This window comes from Podarcis erhardii, assembly GCF_964252035.2.
Source record: "Podarcis erhardii genome assembly, chromosome: 9".
Classification (NCBI taxonomy): domain Eukaryota; kingdom Metazoa; phylum Chordata; class Lepidosauria; order Squamata; family Lacertidae; genus Podarcis; species Podarcis erhardii.
The window spans coordinates 51799463-51819900 of NC_138512.1; the positions used below are offsets into that span (position 1 = coordinate 51799463).

The 20438-nt window shown below is 41.1% G+C and overlaps 1 protein-coding gene across 1 annotated transcript in view; it reads left to right on the plus strand.

Annotated features, from left to right (window-relative positions):
• Positions 1-20438, plus strand: part of TNIP3 (TNFAIP3 interacting protein 3) — a 65770-nt gene that overhangs the window by 25348 nt on the left and 19984 nt on the right. The window contains exons 5-9 of the mRNA XM_081877080.1: positions 1385-1450; positions 5327-5458; positions 8783-8890; positions 14645-14764; positions 19622-19747. Of these exons, the coding sequence (XP_081733206.1) occupies positions 1385-1450; positions 5327-5458; positions 8783-8890; positions 14645-14764; positions 19622-19747 (552 nt within the window). The remainder of the gene's footprint in view (positions 1-1384; positions 1451-5326; positions 5459-8782; positions 8891-14644; positions 14765-19621; positions 19748-20438) is intronic.

Genomic DNA, 20438 nt, shown 5'->3' on the forward strand with positions numbered 1-20438 from the left:
TAATAAATATTTATATAAAAAAAAAAAAGAACAGACCTCCGGAACGAATTAAGTACTTAACACAAGGTACCACTGTAATCTTTCTGGAGGAAGCAGTGGCTAATCTTGGTTCTCCTATGCATGAATTGCATCATGCATGTGGTTGAAAATTGTGTGCATAATTATGGTTCATGTTTATATGTACATGTAAAATGTATCAGATATAGATGCCATAATAAAACCTGGTCTTTGAAGCAGCTTTGAGCTCAGCTGGACTTTCCTTACACATTATGACCAATAGGTTTGGCCTCACATGTTGACAAAAAAAGATTTTGGAATCAAGGAGGCATATATCCACCTGCACAGTTGTCTATTTGAAGTAGCCATCTATTTGAAGTATTGTGTGGTCCAAGTCTGGTTTAAACATAGAGACTTAAGAAGGAAATTGCGCCTTGAAGTTGCCTATTGACATCACCTAAAAGGCAGAATGAGCAGGCACACAGTTCACTAGGTCTCCCCACTATGATGTATTGTAATGTATTTCTATTGATATTTTCCCTCTAAATTTTCATGTATACATATAAATTAGTATATGCAAATGTTATGCAAATCTGTGACCTCTTTTGCCCATTTTCTTGGTAGTGTGTTGTAAGGGGCTGTCCTGTCTGGAATGCTGACATGATGGTATATATAAAGGATGGGAAAGAAGCACGTTTCACGAAACTGTGAACTAAATAAACTTTCAGAGCTGTGAGGGAAGTCTGCTCATCTTAGAAATCCCTGCAGGAAGTCTTGTGTTTAACATTTGCATTTCCACAGCATTAAGCCTGACTCAACTGCCACTCCCTATTCGTCTTGCCCTAGCATTCATTCCTATGCTTTATATATCATACAAGGCAAACGGGACAAAATCTTATTGTAAGTGTTTTGATAGTAATACAAAACAGCTGTAAGTAGTGCAGTTAAGAGGTTGGAAGCAGATATAATCAATAAAACCTCAAATGACCTGAGGCTTCCATGCTTTAGGAGCCACATTCTTCCAATGACTCTTGCATATCCCAGGAAATACCAGTGTTGGGGAAGGCCCTGTAGGTCACAGCTCACAGCAGCTTTGAAACTTCCCACATTTAAGAATCTACCAAAGTCCTGTCCTCTGTTTCTTCTGAAATGTTTTTCCTCAGGCAAGAATTTGATGGCTGATTGAGCATTATTTTACTTGGTTAAATTAAAATTTAAAATATTTATGTTTTATCACTATTCCTGTTCTGAGAATCAGGAAATAAGGCAAATGAAATCTCTAAAATAATATGCCAGTTCCAAGGTTAAAATATAAGACCACTGCAGGTTTCACACTTGTAATGTGAGAATAAATAATGTACCTAACACAATTAGTTAATAATTTCAGCTGCTGGCAGTGAACAAACAATGGGATCAACAGTTCAGGCGAATGAAACAACAGTATGGAAAAAAGGTAAATTTCTATTTAAGTGTGACAGAAGTGGAGGCTACCTTTCTATACTTTTAATTTGTTTTGTCTAGTCTAATTTTTAAGAAGGGGAAGGTAGAGTAGCAGAAAGGGTGGGCAAGGAATAAAAACATATATAGTACTGCTTTTGAAAACGTAGCAAGTGCATCTGATGTAGGTTTGAGGTGATGACTGCTGCAGTCTTTTGGAGAGGATAGTGAATTCTGATGACCAAAGAAGCAGAAGAGATTGGATTTGATATCCTGCTTTATCACTACCCGAAGGCGTCTCAAAGCAGCTAACATTCTCCTTTCCCTTCCTCCCCCACAACAAACACTCTGTGAGGTGAATGAGGCTGAGAGACTTCAGAGAAGTCTGACTAGCCCAAGGTCACCCAGTAGCTGCATGTGGAGGAGCGGGGAAGCGAACCCGGTTCACCGAATTACGAGTCTACCGCTCTTTTTTTTTTTTTTAAAAAAATATTTATTACTTTTAAACACTACAAAAAAAAGGAAAGAGAAAAGAAGAAAAAAGAAAACAATACAATACAGTGTATAAACATTATACAACACTAACACAATAAACTAAACAAAACCAAACAAAAGCAATTTAAAACACACATCTTACCATTTCAATATCTTATCTTTCATTCACTTGTTTCAATGACCTCCTCACACCTCCCTTTTTGTATTCCACTTCTATTAATTGTTTCAGCAAATCCTTTCCATCTTCCTCTATTTTCTGTCATATAACATATAACATATTTTAACCTTATTTTCCCTTTAATACTCTAATAATCTATTTATACTTAATTCCTTATAACATTTCTACTAAAGCCGTATAACTTCATTCCAACATTTTTCTAACACTCATTAATTTTACATTATTTCTATAAATAGTCTTTAAACTTTTTCCAATCTTCTTCCACCGTCTCTTCTCCCTGGTCTCGGATTCTGCCAGTCCTTTCTGCCAATTCCATATAGTCCATCAACCTGATAATCTTCTGTCCGATGCTCTTAACTCTTTTCCAAGTCCCTTCTGCAAGTCTTCTTCATACTTATACAAAAACTTTGTTTTGTCTTCTACTGATCTTATTTTTATTTTCCTTCCTTTGAGGCTGAAGAGTAGATCTTGGGGAAACTCCCTCCTAAAGATGGTTTTATTCCTTCTCGACAGGGCAACCAAATCTCCGTAGTTAAACCTAAGATCCAAAAGGTATTTCAGGAAGTCTTTAAAAATTTCCTCTCTTGACTGTTGTTCTTCTAAGTTCTTCTGGTAGTTCCAACAGTCTCTTATTTTGTTCTTCTCTTTTTTCCCTCCTCTTCCAAGTCTGAAGGCCCTCACAATTTTAGTCTCTTCTTGACCCAAGTCCAGGTTCCAAAAATCAGCAAATTCCTGTATGGGGAAGTCCATCAAACCTTCCCTCTCCAGTTCAGGCAGGGCTCTGATCCTCAAAATCTGTTTTTCTTTAGATTCAATCATAACACGCATCAACTTATAATCATCAAGTTGCATCTGTGAGGCTGGGACTCTTTCCCTCTCCAATTGTGTTACTTTAGGTTTAACGGCAACAGCTTTCTCCCTAGCCTTCTCCGCAGTTTGCCATGTCAAAGTAGATTCCTGTGTCAATTTCTGGATAGTTTCTGTATTGATGTTCACCTTTCGTCCCAAATTATTTATACTTTCTATACTTAAATCCAGCTTCTTGTGAAGCTGTTCCAGTGAGTCATTTATCTTACTCTATGCAGCCACTAAGGCCTGTTCTATCAACATTCTTAACCGATTCAAGGTCAGTCCCAAAATCTCACAGCTTTTTATCTTACAGCTGGAAATTCCCCCAGCTCAGCTCTTGTAACAGTTTCAAAGGCTTCCTCTAGAGGGAAACAGTTTCTATTTGTATTAGTCCTTTTAAACACAGTTCAAACAATAAAGTTAGTTTCAATTTTCAGTTACTTTTACTCCTTCTTAAGAGCAGACGGAGAGGATGGAAACAATGTATCTCTCTTATTTAGCTAGCTGTCAGCGAACGTTCCATTCACTATCAATGGACAATCCAAAAACGTCAGTCTTACTAGCAGCCCGTTTCCAGGTTCGGAGCGGTGGTGTTTTAACTTTCTTCGCTCTCTCCTGCAGGCACACACAATCCAAAACTTCACCCCTCTTCTCCTGCTTCCAAGGGGGGTTTAATGTTTTCTACCGATGGAAATTTAGTCCTTTACAGTAGGCTTTCCAAGACTTTAGCTTACAGCCTATTTGCTTTAGTCTATTTACAAAAGGGGGAGGTGGACTTCCTGTTTTGAACCTCCCCGTTTCGGTGCCAAATTAAGACGTTTGAAAATCCAATTCTCCGCTCTACTCACGGGTAGTTGCTTTAAGATCAAATTGTCCACAGGAAAAAGTCAGCGCTCTCTGGCAACAGCTATGCGGCTTCGCTCCGTGGAAGAAGCAGTCAATTTGAAGCACCACACCACTCACCCCACGTCGCTCTGGAACCCCGAAACCGGGTTTCCCCGTGAGTGGGGGAGGCGCAAAAGGTGCCAGCCAAATGCCACGTTCACAGGCTTCACCTGCTTGTGATTTTTAGTGGGTCTCCGCCTTCGCCGTGGCAGCCAGACCCAGATTTCCACGAGGCAAATTCCTCCCGATCAGAGGAATTCAGCCATTACCGGAGGCGCCAACGCGGAAGTCTACCACAAGTCTACCGCTCTTAACCACTATACCACAGGTTAGGGCAGGCATAGGCAAAATCCGGCCCTGGCCACTGGTCCTGTTAGCTAGGGATGATGGGAATTGTAGTCCCAAACATCTGGAGGGCTATGCCTGGGTTAGGGAGTGAAATTCAGAGATGGCACTGTTTACCATTAATTGTAGTGGTCTTCCTCCCCCACTCCCTTTGTATGTGCACCTTCAGCATATAATGAAAACTGTATGGTGAAGATGTCGGATGCGTTTTTGGTGAGGTGTGAGTTTTACAATTTAGGGACTGCCACAGAGCCTCCACCACCCTGAGCATCTGCTGATCTGAACACCCAAGAGGGTCTCCAGATGGATTTGGCATTGCCCTGCAGCACTGTGGGGTAAAAGATGGTGGCTACTACAGTAAAATGGCCACTCCAAATGATGCTAGGTTCAGGTAGTTTGGAGAAAAGAAAATGGCAATGGGACCTATGGAAGGAAAGTGCTAGTCTTGCAGCTGTTGCCAAAGGTAATGAGAAAGAGAAGACCATGATACTGCTGTTAATGCTGAGCTGTCCCATCCACCCAAATTTCCATCCCCAAAATGTTTGCTGCTTATGAATGGGGTTGTGAGCTCAGGAGGTTATCTGGTCTTTGCTCTAGTCCTTTGCTTAAGTTGAGTGAAGCTGAGTTCTGGGTCTGAAAAGGTTAGTGTTTTAGAACATAAAAATAATACTAGTAAGCTGTGATCTAGCAAGTTTTAAAAGTACTTTGCACACAGCATTTCAATAATCTGTACAAAAGTCCTGTAAGGTTGGCTAATATTAACTTTATATAACCAATAGGAATGTGGGCCAGTGGCTGAAGATTAGAATCAGTGACTTGTCTTTTTCTTTTTTTAGTTACCTGAAGTAAGATTTAAGATTTAGATCAGGGATTTCCCCTCATGCAGCACAACTAACTTTCCCCCCTTTTCTATATAGGTTTATCATTCCCCAGGGGACAGCTCATCACAAGCTTCAGAGGCTCATCAGCTTTTGACTTCTAAATCTCATAAGCTTAGTCATACAGATTTGTCCTGAAATGTATTTTACAGCACGTGATGGTCCCTGCATTCCCACGTTGATCACTGTGTTGCCCAGCCACTGCATCCTAGTGAAAGAAAGGGATCTATCTTACCTCAATTATCCTTGTCTCACATTGCAGGTCACAGATGTGAAAGCACAACTGGAAGCAATGCAGAAGAGTGTCAAGGAACTGGAAAAAGAAAGGCACCAAATGCAGCAGGAGTGTAGAAGGCTGGAAGCCCTGACTACAAACAGCCTCCTACAGGAAATGGTAGGAAACTGTTGTTTTACTCTCACCAGGGTGGGGGTGGAGATTTTAGTATTCTAGTTAAAGTTGTGTTTGCAGTTCAAAAATGACTGAAAAAGTAGAAAAGTAGTAGAAAAGTTATCTAGCTGACAGTTTGTGTTACTCTTAGACAAAGAAAAAGAGAACAAATGCTTCTATAGATGCTATGTGTGCATTTATATATATGCAGCTATACTCATTAATGAGAAAGGTTTCGGGGGTAAACCCTGAGGAAAAATCCATACCCACTGCCTTTCTTCGGGAGAAGAAAATGCTAAGGAGTAAACCCTACCCAAGTCTGGAGTGGAGTCCCTAAGGCAGTTGGATGGTATTTTGTATGCCTTCTTTTGGCAATTCCTGCAGCCAAGCTGGTGACAAATAGATTGCCCTGTTTTCCTTTGGACCTTATCAGCGAGGCCGAGAGGCAGACCTCCATACACACTGCCCAGGCTTGCACCCCAGAGAGATCACTTTGGTGCTGCCAATGCAGCAAAAACAATTCAGGAGAAAGCAGTTACAAGTCTCTGCAGCCACAGCAGGTGCTGTGATTCTCCAGACTTCATCCCTGGAGAAGCACTCCATTGTCTCTCAAGACAGAAAAATGCCAAGAGCAATGCATTTATATACGTTGAGCTACCACTTGGGTACAGTTTCAACCAACTCTTTAATAACAGGAGCTTTGCAATGTCACTGAAGAAGAAGAATAATGAACTTTATTACAGTCACAGATCAGCATAGGAAAAACATATAATAAAGTAGCGGTTAGGAATTAAACCGACAATTGTAAGAGCAAATAAGGACAAAGAAACAAGCATAGGATAAAACATGTGAATAAAATGCGAGATTAAACACTGATAATGGATGAATAAAAACTGATAATAGATAAGAGCTAAGAAAAAAACAAATAAAAAAACACGCAGTCAAAACAACTGTAAGAGCATAAGGACTAATAGACACACAGTTAAAACAACTATAAGAAGTAAAACTTAAAGGGGTACAGGTCTTGCAATATGGGCCTTCAGTTTAGGTCTGGTTTGTAACACAAACCATTCTTCGGTGAATATCCATCATGGAGTGCAAAATCTAGCAACTGAGTATGTGACATCTGGGTTTTCATCCTGGAGTAGTAGGGAGATGTTAAGTTGTTCTGTACATCCTGGGAATTTTTGCTGGATAGGCAATCTCACTGATCCCCCCCCCAATGTTTTCTAAGTAGCATAGAACCAAACAGATGGAGGCTTTTGTAGGTCAATATCAGAGAGCTATTGTGCTCATGCCCTGCTTATGTGCTTCCCATAAGCATGTGCAAACAGAATGCTGCACTAGATGGACCTTTGGTCTGATCCAGCAGGGTTCTCCATAACTCCCCAAGGGCCATAAATTCAGGAATATGTGAATTAAAATTTTAGAATATAAGAAAATCTAATCTGCATGCTAAAATTTTGACTAAGTAGAGGTAGAAAAAGCATTTGCAATGGAGAAGCCATTTATCAGTGGCCTTAGGACGGATCATGGTCCATTGATGGAGTACACACTTTGTATATGGAAGGTTCCAGATTTAGTCTCTATTATTTCAAGTGTGGTCTGAAGGCACATGAAACCATCTCCTTGTTGAAGCTAAGCAGATCTGGGTCTAGTCAGTGTCTTGGACAGGTGACATGGGAACCACATGTATGTTAGCTTGGGTTGCATGATGAAAGAAAAACAGAAAATAAATGTAAGAAAATAAATCAAATTGCACATGATGGGAAAGGACCCTTGCCTGAGACCCCAAAAAGCCACTGTCGACCAGAGTTGGCAATACTGGGCTATATAGACAAATGATCTTGTTGTTTAGTCGTGTCCGTCTCTTCGTGACCCCATGGACCAGAGGATGCCAGGCACTTCTGTCTTCCACTGCCTCCCGCAGTTTGGTCAAACTCATGCTGGTAGCTTCGAAGACACTATCCAAACATTTTGTCCTCTGCAGTCCCCTTCTCCTTGTGCCCTCCATCTTTCCCAACATCAGGGTCTTTTCCAGGGAGTCTTCTCTTCTCATGAGGTGGCCAAAGTATTGGAGTCTCAGCTTCAGGATCTGTCCTTCCAGTGAGCACTCAGGGCTGATTTCCTTAAGAATGGATAGGTTTGATCTTCTTGCAGTCCATGGGACTCTCAAGAGTCTCCTCCAGCACCATAATTCAAAAGCATCAATTCTTTGGCGATCAGCCTTCTTTATGGTCCAGCTCTCACTTCCATACATCACTACTGGGAAAACCATAGCTTTAATTATACGGACCTTTGATCTAACTTCATCTAAATGTATCTTCCTCTTTTCTGGTTTTCAAAAACAAAATATTAATCTATTTTATATCAGATGATTGGTCTTTCAGACAGAGTGAAACTACCCTTTTTCTTACAGAATCAGGCACATTTGATGTTAGGCAGGTATCACTGGAGTGACTAAGACTCTTAGTTTCATTTATTTATAGGTCTTGACCTGGGAAGTCAGTTGCCTTTTGAGACAACTGAAGTATTCCGTTTACATTTCAAGTTGGATAAAGTCTTAGGCTAAGCTGTCGTTGAAGCACAGCCAGTTTTACCATTAGGCAAAATGAGGGGTCCACCTCAAGCAGCTGATTTTTGGTGTCATGAAAGGGCAGACAATTGGGGAATAGCCACTTGTGAGATTCACCCATAGCTTTTCATGCTGTGTTTTTACTTCCTCTTAACTGTCTGGACTTTGTGTCTGGAATTGTTCTTGTTTTAATTATGTTGTAACCTACCCTGGAATCATATGATGAAGGGTGGCCAGAAATATTTCAAATAAATCTGGGGGGATCTCATCCTGCTTTGTTCCCCCCCACCAGTAAGTGCTGTCTGCTTTGAAACTGTAGGGTGGAAAAAATTCAAGATAAAATACAATTAAATCCCCCCTCTAAGATGTCATTCCTTTGGCTGGGGATTGTGGGGCTACTCTAGTGCTCTAACCATGACCTCTGCTGCCTCCTTGACAGACACATCGTCCAACAACAAGGCCTTCAGGGTGGTATTTATAGATGTGAAGGGGTAAGCTCTATATTTCTTCAGCTACCTCATGCAGTTTTATGACCTATATGTGCCACATGAGAGCCCAAAAGGTAGTCAATAGAATTTCATCAGACTTTAGTGTATCTGGGATGAGCTATCCATCAGTTCTGCTGCTGTTTTCTTCCCGAGAAGTTTGGCACGCTTCCTTGGAATAATAATAAAAAAATACAGCACATCTGTCAGACCAAGAAAAAATGCAACCATCTGCACTTTATCAACAATCTATGTGTTTTCACATTCCAGAGAGACAAAAAAATCCTAAAGGAAGAGAATAGACTTCTGAAAGAAGAAACCTCCTTAGCAAATACGAAGAAGATTCATTATGAACGTGAAATAAGTCGGCTTAACAAGGTAAGGATATTCTTGTTTCAGAATATTGATCTCTTTGCTTTGAAATCTTTACCTGCTCAGGTAAAGAAGTTTATCCATTTGGCAGCTACTGATTGTAAAGTTGGTGAGCATTCTTTTTGTCACCTGCTGCACTAATAGCTTCTGAGAACACAAGGTAATAAAATTACACGAAAACATTATTTTCAAAGAGCATGCTTAAGGTGGCTGTCTTTATTTTAAAAGAAACACAGCCATGCAGGGCCCCGATCCTTATTATGCTGCTGGTCCAGATTGGGGGCTAGACCAGTACCCCACTGAAAATGATCCCTAATGCTATTTGCTCCCTCAGCTGCTGTTTGTAGTAAGTAGCACCTTCAGTGGCAAATAGCAGCTGTGCATTTGTGTATGAGATTTTTAAGGAGAAACCAGGTTAGGAATAAGGGGTTTTTTTTGGTAGGGGGAAACATGTTTGAACCAAGCTTGTAGTTTGTCCCCCCTTCACTCTAGGTGACGTGAAGACTATTATAACAACAACCTACATTACTGCATGTTTACTCTGAGGAAACACCATTTGCATTGATGTGAATGCTGGGGAACACAACCAGGAGAGAGCTGTTGTGCTAATGCATTTGCTTGTGGGTTCCCATGGACATCTGGTTAGCTTCTGTGAGACAGAATGCTGGACTTAAGTTTGGAGGAGATGGGGAACCTCCAAAATGCAACTCCCCAGCCCTCTATATCTGGCTCTTGGGACACTGTCCAGATCATGTCTCCTCTCCCCAAGCCACACTTCTCTCTGGCTATGCTCCACACTCTCCTCGCGTCCTTATTCCTCGCTGGATTGTTTCCTTGAATTGTACTCATCTTGATGAGAGATGGAGAGATGTAAGGTGTGTTTGTGTTTGTAGAAACCTGTGGCTTCTGTGTGGCTGGAATGTTGCCTACTGAATGAAAGTAGGAGTCATGCCCATCCACTTCTGGCTCTGGCCCTGACCACCGCTGGCATGCAGTCACTGGAACAGAATGTGGTCCCTGAGCTGCAAGGTGTTCTCAGCCCCTGAGAGAGGCGGATCCAGCTGATCTTTTTATGTTCTAACTGATTTTGCAGGGTGCAACAAATGCTGTAAATATCTTAGAGTAGAAGTAGGGAATCTGTGGCCTTCCAGACATTGCTGCCTATTGTAGCTGTTTGGTAAAGTGCAACTAAATCCCCTCAGCTCCTACTTTTTATGTTTACTTTCTGAATGCCACAAATTCTGATTTGTATTTTATATCATATCATATCTACTAACTGTCATCTCAGTTCTCTGAACTGCCATCCTTATGCAATCAAATGGTGGTGCGCTCACACAAGAGGCAGATTATCTGTATACTTGAAGTATACAGATAATTTTTTTAAGCCCAAAGGGAAGAGGAGTGTGGGATGACTGCTGAAAGGGTGAAAACAAACAGAAAACTAGGGCATGGTGAGGGAATAAATAATATGGACTGGAATATTGAACAGGAACACTCAGTGCTGCAACATTTTGTTGCAAGCCCCCCATGTATGTTATAGTTTAGCTGCACTTTTTTGCCTTGTACTCAAGAGACTGTGTGCCAAAATGATGGTCTCCCCCTGCCTGTGTCTCTACCTCTCTTTGTCTCTCATGTACAAGAGAAATGGGATGATGTATGTCTCTCTTGATTATTTGGAGAATATGGCCCGGATCCAAATCTCCGCATCTTAAGCAGCTGGAAGTAGGTGCACATAACCTACTTAGATACTCGGAACAGCAAGAATAAGTTGTTTGGGGAAGGGAAAGCAGGAATAATAAATCCATCTCCCCCCATCTTGAAACTATGATAGGCAGAATTAAAGTATTCAACAGGGAGCTATGCATCACACCCCAGTTCTTGGAGCAGGGAAAGGAAAATCATACAAGTAGCAGCTGTTTGTACATGCAGATCCACACCGAGCTTTTGCGCACAAACCAGCCCTGGCTGGATACTCCAGGTGTATAGCCAGCTTCTAAAATGTTGCAAAGGAAGAACAGAAGGCCATTGCTGGAGAGGCATAAAGCATATTTCCACCAAGAGAGGCTACATAAAGCAATGAGGGTATTTCCTTTTAACCCTATCTCCTGGTAAACCACGAACACTTCCTGAGGAAACACATTTCTCTGAAAAATACTTCTATCTAGCTTTAAGCTAAGTGACAAAACACAAAACTTCAAGCATGAAAAATACACTGTCATTAAAATAAAAATGTTAGTTCTGGTCCACTTGAATCTTGCAATTAATTAGAGGTGGAGAAACAAAATGAAATGCTAGCATAGGCTAGCATGCAAATAAATAATGACTTTCAGGAAGCATGTTGTTGTTATTTACAACCCAATATTTTTGAGTCATGACATAAACTGTGAGAATCTGAGGGTGGCAAAACTGCCAACAGTATTTTTCATTGCACACTAGTGGAAAGTTATAGAAAACACCTCAGCATTTACAGCTTAAATGCCTCCTCACCACCCAGATGTTACTTCAAGCTTTTAACTTGAATGCAAAACTCTCATGATATCATGAATTGAGAAGTAATTGGGAACTACCAGTGTGGTGGAGCAGTATGGTGGAGATACCGTACCCTCATTGTCATTGCTGCAGCTTACGGTACCGTGGTACCTCGGGTTAAGTACTTAATTCATTCCAGAGGTCTGTTCTTAACCTGAAACTGTTCTTAACCTGAAGCACCACTTTAGCTAATGGGGCCTCCTGCTGCCGCCACGCCGCCGGAGCAGGATTTCTGTTCTCATCCTGAAGCAAAGTTCTTAACCTGAAGCACTATTTCTGGGTTAGCAGAGTCTGTAACCTGAAGCGTATGTAACCTGAAGCGTATGTAACCCGAGGTACCACTGTACTTGGATAGGGCAGGAACATTAATTAATTAATTAATTTTTATATCCTGTCTTTACTCCAAGGAGCTCAAGGTGGCATACATCCTTCCCATTTAATATTCACAAGAAGGCCTAGAGCACATCAGCCCAAGGTCACCCAGTGAGCTTCATTGTTAGGTGGAAATTCAAGCCCTGGTCTCCAATTTCCTGGTTCAGTACCCTAACCACTACATCACAGTGACTGACTAAAGAAGTGCTATAGGAACATACTCAGTGTTAGAATAAAATTATGTTTATTTGGATATATAAACATGTCTACAAGAATCCATAGGGCAACTGATACATTTACAGCACAATCCATTACATGTCTGTTTATATGTACTTCCTGGTAAGTTTATATGTGCTTCCTGCTGTGCAATCCTGTGCACACTTACCTGGTCCACTGATTCCCAAATAGATGTCCAGGATTGTGCTGAAAGAATGACATGTTTCAAGTGGCAAGGAGACTTAAAATGGTAAAGGGACCCCTGACTGTTAGATCCAGTTACGGACGACTTTGGGGTTGCGGTGCTCATCTTGCCTTACTGACAGAGGGAGCTGGCGTTTTGTCCGCAGACAGCATCTGGGTCATGAGGCCAGCATGACTAAGCTGCTTCTGGCGAACCAGAGCAGCGCACAGAAACACCGTTTACCTTCCTGCTGGAGCGGTACCTATTTATCTACTTGCACTTTGACTTGCTTTTGAACTGCTAGGTTGACAGGAGCAGGGACCAAGCAGCGGGAGCTCACCCCATCGTGGGGATTCGAACTGACGACCTTCTGATCGGCAAGCCCTAGGCTCAGTGGTTTAGACCACAGCTCCACCCACGTCCCTTGGCAAGGAGGCTTAACATATGGCAAAAGAGAGATCTGAAAGTGGGGGAAACAACCCTCATCAAGAAGAAAAAATGACATAAGGTCATCTTTGGATAAGAGAGCCTTGAATACAGCACGCAAATGTATTGTCATCTCCACAGGTGTAAGCCACATGGTAACAAGAAAAGCCAAATGAGATCTCGTGCACATTTATTGCATGGTTAACAAAACATATTGAAGTCAGGTTACGATTTGGAACCAATTAGAGGAACTCTTAAATGTAAATGCACTTTGAGTTTGTTAGAATATAAGGGTTTTTTTGTTTTGCCTTAGTTCCATTCCTCCTCTCATTTGTGATTAGTTACAATAATATGCCTAATTTAAAGCTATCAGTTTCTAAGTTACTTCTAATTTTGAGGAATTAGATAGTTAGGACTGCATTGCGTCGGCATCTGTCTGTCTCAAGAGGCAATGGAGTATATATCCAGGGGTGAAGTTAAACTGCTGTGTTAGCAGCACTGGAGCAACCTCTCCAGGGCACAAAAGCCTGGGCAGTGTGTATGGAGGCCCTGGGCTGCCCAGATGACAAGACCCTGCTCTTGGCCTCACTGATGTGGTCAAAAGGAAAACAGAGCAATATGTTTGGCACCAGCTTAGCTGCAGGAATTGTTGGGAGGAGGCGTACAAGCACCACCCACTCCAGGTTTGTGTAGGGTTTACTCCTCAGTCTTTTCTTCTTCTGAAGATAACCTGCAAGTTAGCAGAGGTTTCAGATCAGTTTTCCTTCTCCTAGATGGGCTACCTTTCCAGGTTGATGAGCTTCATCTGCCCAGCTAGGACTAGGAGTTTGGTTTTCTGATAACTTAGAGCAGAATCCTAACCATGTCCACTCAGTGGGGTTGGGATTGCAGCCTAAATAGTACTGTTGCCTAATGTGATTTTAATGATATAATATGCTGGCCATATGTATGTGAGAGTTATTTTCTTTTATAGTTGCTATAAAGAATTACACAGTGTTCTATTTATCAGTTAAAGTCAGCATATCAGGGGCAGATGTATGTACTTCACATTGCTGGTTTTTCTTGGTTCAGGGCATTCTGCTATGACCAGTTTCAAAATCAAATAAAAGCTTCTCTAAATACAGAGCAATCCTAAGTAGGGATGTGGAGAAATTCAATTCAGTTCATATTTAAAGCCTAATCTTTAGCCAAAATTGCACAGAAGGGTGTGCTTAGTAGGGGAAATTCTCACAAAAGTGTTTCTCAACCTTTTTGAATTTGCCCTTCTCAATGGAGGATGCAATCCCAAACACAGTTACTGGGAGGAAAGTCCCATTGAACATAGTGGGACTTGCACGTAGGTAAACATGCATAGGACTGTACCATAGGACTCCCTTGTTGTGTGGGCTCCACTGCCATGACTAGCCCAACCACAATAAAGGGCTCTGCAGGCGAACATGCTGAAATTCTAATATGCAGTTGAATGCAGCCTTGTGAGAGTCTTTGGACTGTGGTAATAATACTAATCTAACACTAAGTTTTTTAAAAAGCTAGAAAATGAGGTATTTGACTCCCTCAAAAAACTAGCATACATGATTTCCCCTCCAAAGAATCCTGGAAAATATAGCTCTCTGAGGAGTAAACTACACACCACAGAATTCTTTGGGGGAAGCCATAGTTATTAAAGTGGCATAAATGTGCTTAAATATTCTACCACCTTTAGGTTGGGATAATGGGACTGGGGGCGGGGACTGAACCCACAGATGCACACATATCTTTGCTGTGTGTGTTGGGGATGGTGGAAGCTGCCCATTTATTCAAGACCGTAATATCATTTTCTCTTCAGGTGTCTTTGCACCTCCAAGGAATGGGGGGCTGCCCCCCAGTTTGAGAACTCCTCTTGTGACGCAGATTCCCCAACCTTTACTAGGGATTATAAATATGTTAGTTAGAAAGGCAAATGAAGATTGTACTGCTTAAAAAGCAATGATTTTTATGTAGTGAGCTCCATGTGTAAAGTACTCCCCCCCCCTTTTCTTCCTTTTTGGCTACAGGCGCTTCAGGATGCCCTGAAAAATCAAAGTGCCCCCTTGCATGTGACTCCTGTAAATGCCCAGGATATGAACTGCAGCCATGAAGAGATGAAAATGCAAATGGAAGTTCTCAGGCAACAGGTATGAATGGATTGCAGCAGCATTGTAATTCATTTAATTCTAAAGGTAGAACTCCTAGGTTTTAACACGAACATTTTATTCTGTGCATGAATTCCACGATGAGCTCAGAACCATTATAAATGAAGGTTGGCATTTTCAGTATAACGTCTGGTTTTCAGATGTAGCACTACCATTTATACTAGAAAACTTCAATAATAAACAGCTAGATCAGCTCACACATCCTCCCCAACTGGTTGATCTATATTTACGTTTTGTTTTCATACTGCTATTTTAGTTGCAATACTCCTGCTCAACTCACCTATCAAATGCCACCGATGGGAGTGGATAATCAAGAAGCCACGTGCCCTTTCCCCATTTTTGTGAGACTATACGTTGCTCATGAATCATGTTCTTCTTAGTGCAAGACTTTTCTTTAGTTCAATATTCTAAGTGGACAGATAAATTAAAAGCATATAAAGTGTCCCCAAGTGGCTCAAATAAACTCCATTATCTGTGGAACGGAAGATTGATTTAATCAGTGTTGCAGAACCTCAGGAAAAGATGTGCTGCTACACTTCTCTCTCTCTCTCTCTCTCTCTCTCTCTCTCTCTCTCTCTCTCTCTCTCTCCCTCTCCCCCTCTCCCCCTCTCTCCCTCTCCCCCAGTTTCCTTTTAGACAGGAACCCATCCGTTTAAAATTATGTTACTTTCCAGTTAACCTTAGGTTTTAAGTCTGTCATTCTGGACACTGTTAGAGTCAGTTGCTGAAATACAAATGTGTAGGATGGGAAGGCCCATGGACTAAAATACTTGTTTCTGTCACGTTTGAAGGGCTGAGCCAGATTTTACTCTCATGTAATGCATGCCACATGTGGAAGGGTAAAGCCTTGAATTTGATTGTTCAATAATGGATTGTACACACAATAAAACAGAGGATATCATTCCCTCCCCCTCTTCCCCCTATACTTCAGAGGGCACTTAAATCTAGAGTCTTTTTTTCTTTTTTGTATCATTTCATTTTATGCATCCGTTGAGACGCTGTGGAGTTCACACTGCATATTGGAGGACAGAAGGTTCCAATTCCATGTTATAAGAACATTTTGCACTACCTCCTTTAGTTTTCTAAGCCTCCTTCATGTCTTAAGCTTGCAGTAATTATAATAAGGGTTGTGGGGATGATATAATAAGGGGAACCAACAGCAGGGCCCATGGACAGTTTTCTAGCCCCAGCTCCCCTCCTCCTACCTTATTGTGTCTGTTTGTATGGAAAGGGTAGGAGAGGTCACAACCATTCCCCAAGACTCAAAAATAGAGGAAGCTTAGCCAAACACAAAGGACTCTACTCTTTCCCAAAGAGAACCAGGATGGAAGCCAGCTGTGTGAAAAAGCAGATAGCGTATGCCCACTGGCTGATCAGTATCAACTAAACATCTAGAGCAGATTATCTACTTGCTTTATGGCTTCGCCAGCCCTGAATTGCTTCCACACTGTAGTCATTTCTTTGTCCAATTATTACAAATAATTTGAGAAGTTATTGCCAATGTGATTTATACAATGTCTTCCCTGTTACCCTCACCTCTTTTTAAATACCAGGTTGGTGGTGATTTTAAAACAAAGCAGATACTGCAATTGCATCTCTATTTCTGAGCAGGAACGCTATTCTAGGGAGTAGGTATGGTTAAAGCAAATGCTTCTGGATAAACGTGTTTTTGATCTCCCTTTAAGGCTGCATTAACACATCAGTAGTGCCTGAATACTTTTCCATCTGCTGTGGGGAGAGACATTGCAGGATTGCTGAATACAGGAGTATTCCATCTTGTGTGGAACTACAGTTCTAATTCTGCTTCCAGAATTAATGTGGAAGAACCATGAATCAGCAGCGCCAAGGAGTCCTATGCGACATCAATACTATACTTTTAAAGCAATTCACAGCAGAAATTTCCCCTCTCAAAGAATCCTGGGAATTGTATTTTGTTAAGGGTGCTGGGAATGGTAGCTCTGTAAGGGATGCACTGTCTCTGTTTTGTGGTTGTACTGACTAACTTTGGCTATAAGGTTCTGAAAGTAGTATTTCTAAACTCTGGGATTCTGAGCACATCAAGTAGAATTCCCTGGGAATGTGCAGGATAGACTGCATGACTCATGGGGTTGATATTCCAGTGACTACAGACACTGGTGCATTATCACTTATCAGCATTTCCAGTAAGTGGTTCTTCATAATGATTTTTAATTGAAGTCTTCCTGACTTACTCATGCACTAGCTGTCAGTGATTTGCTCCTTACAAGTACATACTCATGGGGGGAAAGATCATGACTGATGCAAGCCTATCCAGATGCATAGACATCGTCATCTTTTAATCTCTTTTTGGTTTACTGATGATTTTAATTATTATTATTATTATTAATTTTTTTTAATTACTTGGTTTTAACTATTGTATTAAATATTTCTGGTGAACTGTTTGGAAGTTTTATTACAATCAAGTGGCATATAACTTTCATTAAATAAATAACAGGAGGAATTGTGTCAACCAACACTAACACCCACCCAGCCCTGCCAATAATGCCGGAAATGGCAAGTCCCCTGTAATCCTTTAAACCAGTGGTTTTCAACCAGTGTACCCTGGGGTGCCTTGAATGATGGTCAGGGCAATACTGGCCTCTGTCCCTCTTTCTTTCTTTCCCTCCCTCCTCTGATGCCCTCTCACAGAAAAAATGTAGTTGGTCAAGTTGAAAACCTCAAAAAAAGTTGAAAACCTCTGCTTCCAACTACAAGGAGACAGTACCCTTCATTGCATAATGGAACACTTTACAAGAAACACAAGTTTGGAGGGGTGAGGAAGCCCATTTTCAGCCACAGTCTGAAGGGAAGCAAGCAGTAGACCTGTCTCTGAGCACCATTCCTATCTCTGAGCAGTGTAAGATTCCAGGCGATCCGGGCGCTTTTCCAGGGTTTGTGTTTCCTTCAGAATGAGGCAAGGTGGAGAATGTATCTTTAGGATATATGATTCATTTACACATATACAACCTGAGTTTATGATGGAGAGATTCATAGCATTAGCACCCGTTTCTCCCATAGCTGTAACCTTGGATTCAAACAGAAATGAAACATTGCGCGCGCGCTCTCTCGCTCTCTCTCTCTCTCTCTCTCTCTCTCTCTCTCTCTCTCTCTCTCTCTCTTCCTAGTTTGTTGCTTTGCTTCTAGTTCACACCTCTCCAAACTCTGCTCTCAACTCTGTCCTTCTAACTATCCATTTACCATCTCACACAGATCCACTTCCTTTGTTCCCCTTAATGGCCCATCTCCCAGGCGATCACCTCACCAGGAAAGTAGCCTTGGCTTACATTTTAACACTTGCTGGGTCCAGGGGTTTGAAGGGTCTCGGCATACAGCCTACTCCCCCCCCCCCCCGTGTATTCTTCTCTGCCACCAGTTCTTGGCACAAACAGAGCAGCTGCTCTAAGAAAGTTTTTTGAGGGAGGAGTAGGGAGGGTGCTGGGCCAGGCATGGCTGTCTTCAGACTTGTTGAATCTGCTTTCTGTTTTTACTGGAACTTCAGCAATAGCTATGTCAGAAAGATGCAACAGACAGAATAAAAGAACAGGGTGACTCCTAGTGAAGTCTAAGCATAGGACGTTGTTTTCAGTACCAGAAATGAGCTGAACCCACACTCATTTAACAAACAAATCCACATCTGGCTAGCTTTCTTCATTTCAGCAGCCTTATTTGAGTGGGAAAAGTAAATTTCTTGTTAAATAATTAGGTGTTGGAAACCCTTGTCAATCTACTGCAAATGACCCAAAGATAAAACAATCTAGTTCCAACCTATCTTTTGCCCACCTCTGCCTTGGACTGTCTCAGAGATTGCCACCTAAGCTGGTGTAGCTTAACACAGTGTATATATAGAAAGTGAGTGTGTAATCTGATAAATTGCCAGCAATTGTGTCAAGCCACGGTTGTCTCTCTTATAAGCATACATTTTGTAAAATATTTGCCACAGTTGGGCATGGATAGTTTTTTAATATAATCTCATTCTCCAATGTGCTGTTGTTCTTGTTCCATCCAGAGTTATTTAAAGATGTGTTGTGTTTCTCCTTTTTTAAAAAAATCAAAGCCTTTCTGACTCTTGATATATGAGACAGTGAGTGTAGTCTTGAAATACTAAAATTAAAGGGTGATTTACTGTTGACATAAATGGAATTCAAATTGTACCAGATGAGTTGAAATTTTACACTAATTACTTATCAATGGAATATAGTTGTTTGAATTGCTAAACATTTTCTAATCATGCCTGCTTGAAGTTGCCAAAATCCTTTGTCCTGGAAAGTAGCTTTTTCTCTCTCTCCAGAGCTAAGAATTAGCCTGTAGTTGTATGCATGTTTACCTGGGAGTAAGCTCCATTGAACACACTGAGGCTTACTTCTGAGTTAAAGTACATGATTGCTCTGTATATTACCATTTGATTTTGTTTGATGGATGGAACTAAAAGCCTGTGTAAGTAGAGGGAATTTATAGGAAAATACCAAATTGAAGCCAGAAATCCCTATAATCTTTCTGTGATTGTTAATTGTTATTAATTATGTGATTATGGATTCTTTGAATATTAATTCTTATATCCACACCGAATATAAAAATCATGTAAAATTCTGTGAGATCTCTGGGTATAGGGCGGTATATAAATTCAATAAATAAATTAGAGGGGAAGGTTTGTGAGAACAAATAACTTTTTTAAATTACTAAAATGTCAGAACCCACCATGACATTTCCTTTTAAAGCATTTTTCATGTAAATGGATAGACTTGCCTATTTTGTACCTTTTATAAAAATAAGATTTGGGGCATTACCTCTACTGAATATATATTACATTATCCTCATTTGTAGGTTCAGATATATGAAGAAGACTTTAAAAAGGAAAGATCTGATAGAGAGAGAATTAATGAAGAAAAAGAAGCACTGCTGAGAATTAATGAGAGAATACAGTTTCAGTTGGACACCCTAAATTCTCAGGTATGAATAAAAACAAATGTATCATTGCCAAAACATGTGCATTTCCTCCTTATTTTCTCGCTTTCCATTCAACCCAATTCTGGCTTCCGTTCCATTCTGGCTTCCGTTAATTGACACAGATTTTATATGAGGTCACCATCTGGGATGAAATCATTCTGGAGTAATGTTGGTGATGAAATGAGGAATAATTTGAAACCCACACCCTGAACACACACAAATACACACACACTAACTAAATGGAGTGACTTGTGAAAAATGCAGTGCCTCATGAAATATTTTGCAACAAGCACCAAAGTTGTTTTTTTGATCTCTTGTTTCTGATCCCAGATAGTTTCAAGGGAATTAAGCAGAATAACATTTTCTGGCTATTCTGTATGATTTGCGCAACTAAGGCTGCATCTTATATATGCTTGCCTAAGCTCTATTTGCATACAACAGAGTAAAGGGACCCCTGACCATTAGGTCCAGTCGCGGACGACTCTGGGGTTGCGGCGCTCATCTCGTTTTATTGGCATACAGCTTCCAGGTCATGTGGCCAGCATGACTAAGCCGCTTCTGGCGAACCAGAGCAGTGCACGGAAATGCTGTTTACCTTCCCGCTGGACCTATTTATCTACTTGCACTTTGATGTGCTTTCGAACTGCTAGGTTGGCAGGAGCAGGGACCGAGCAATGGGAGCTCACCCCGTTGC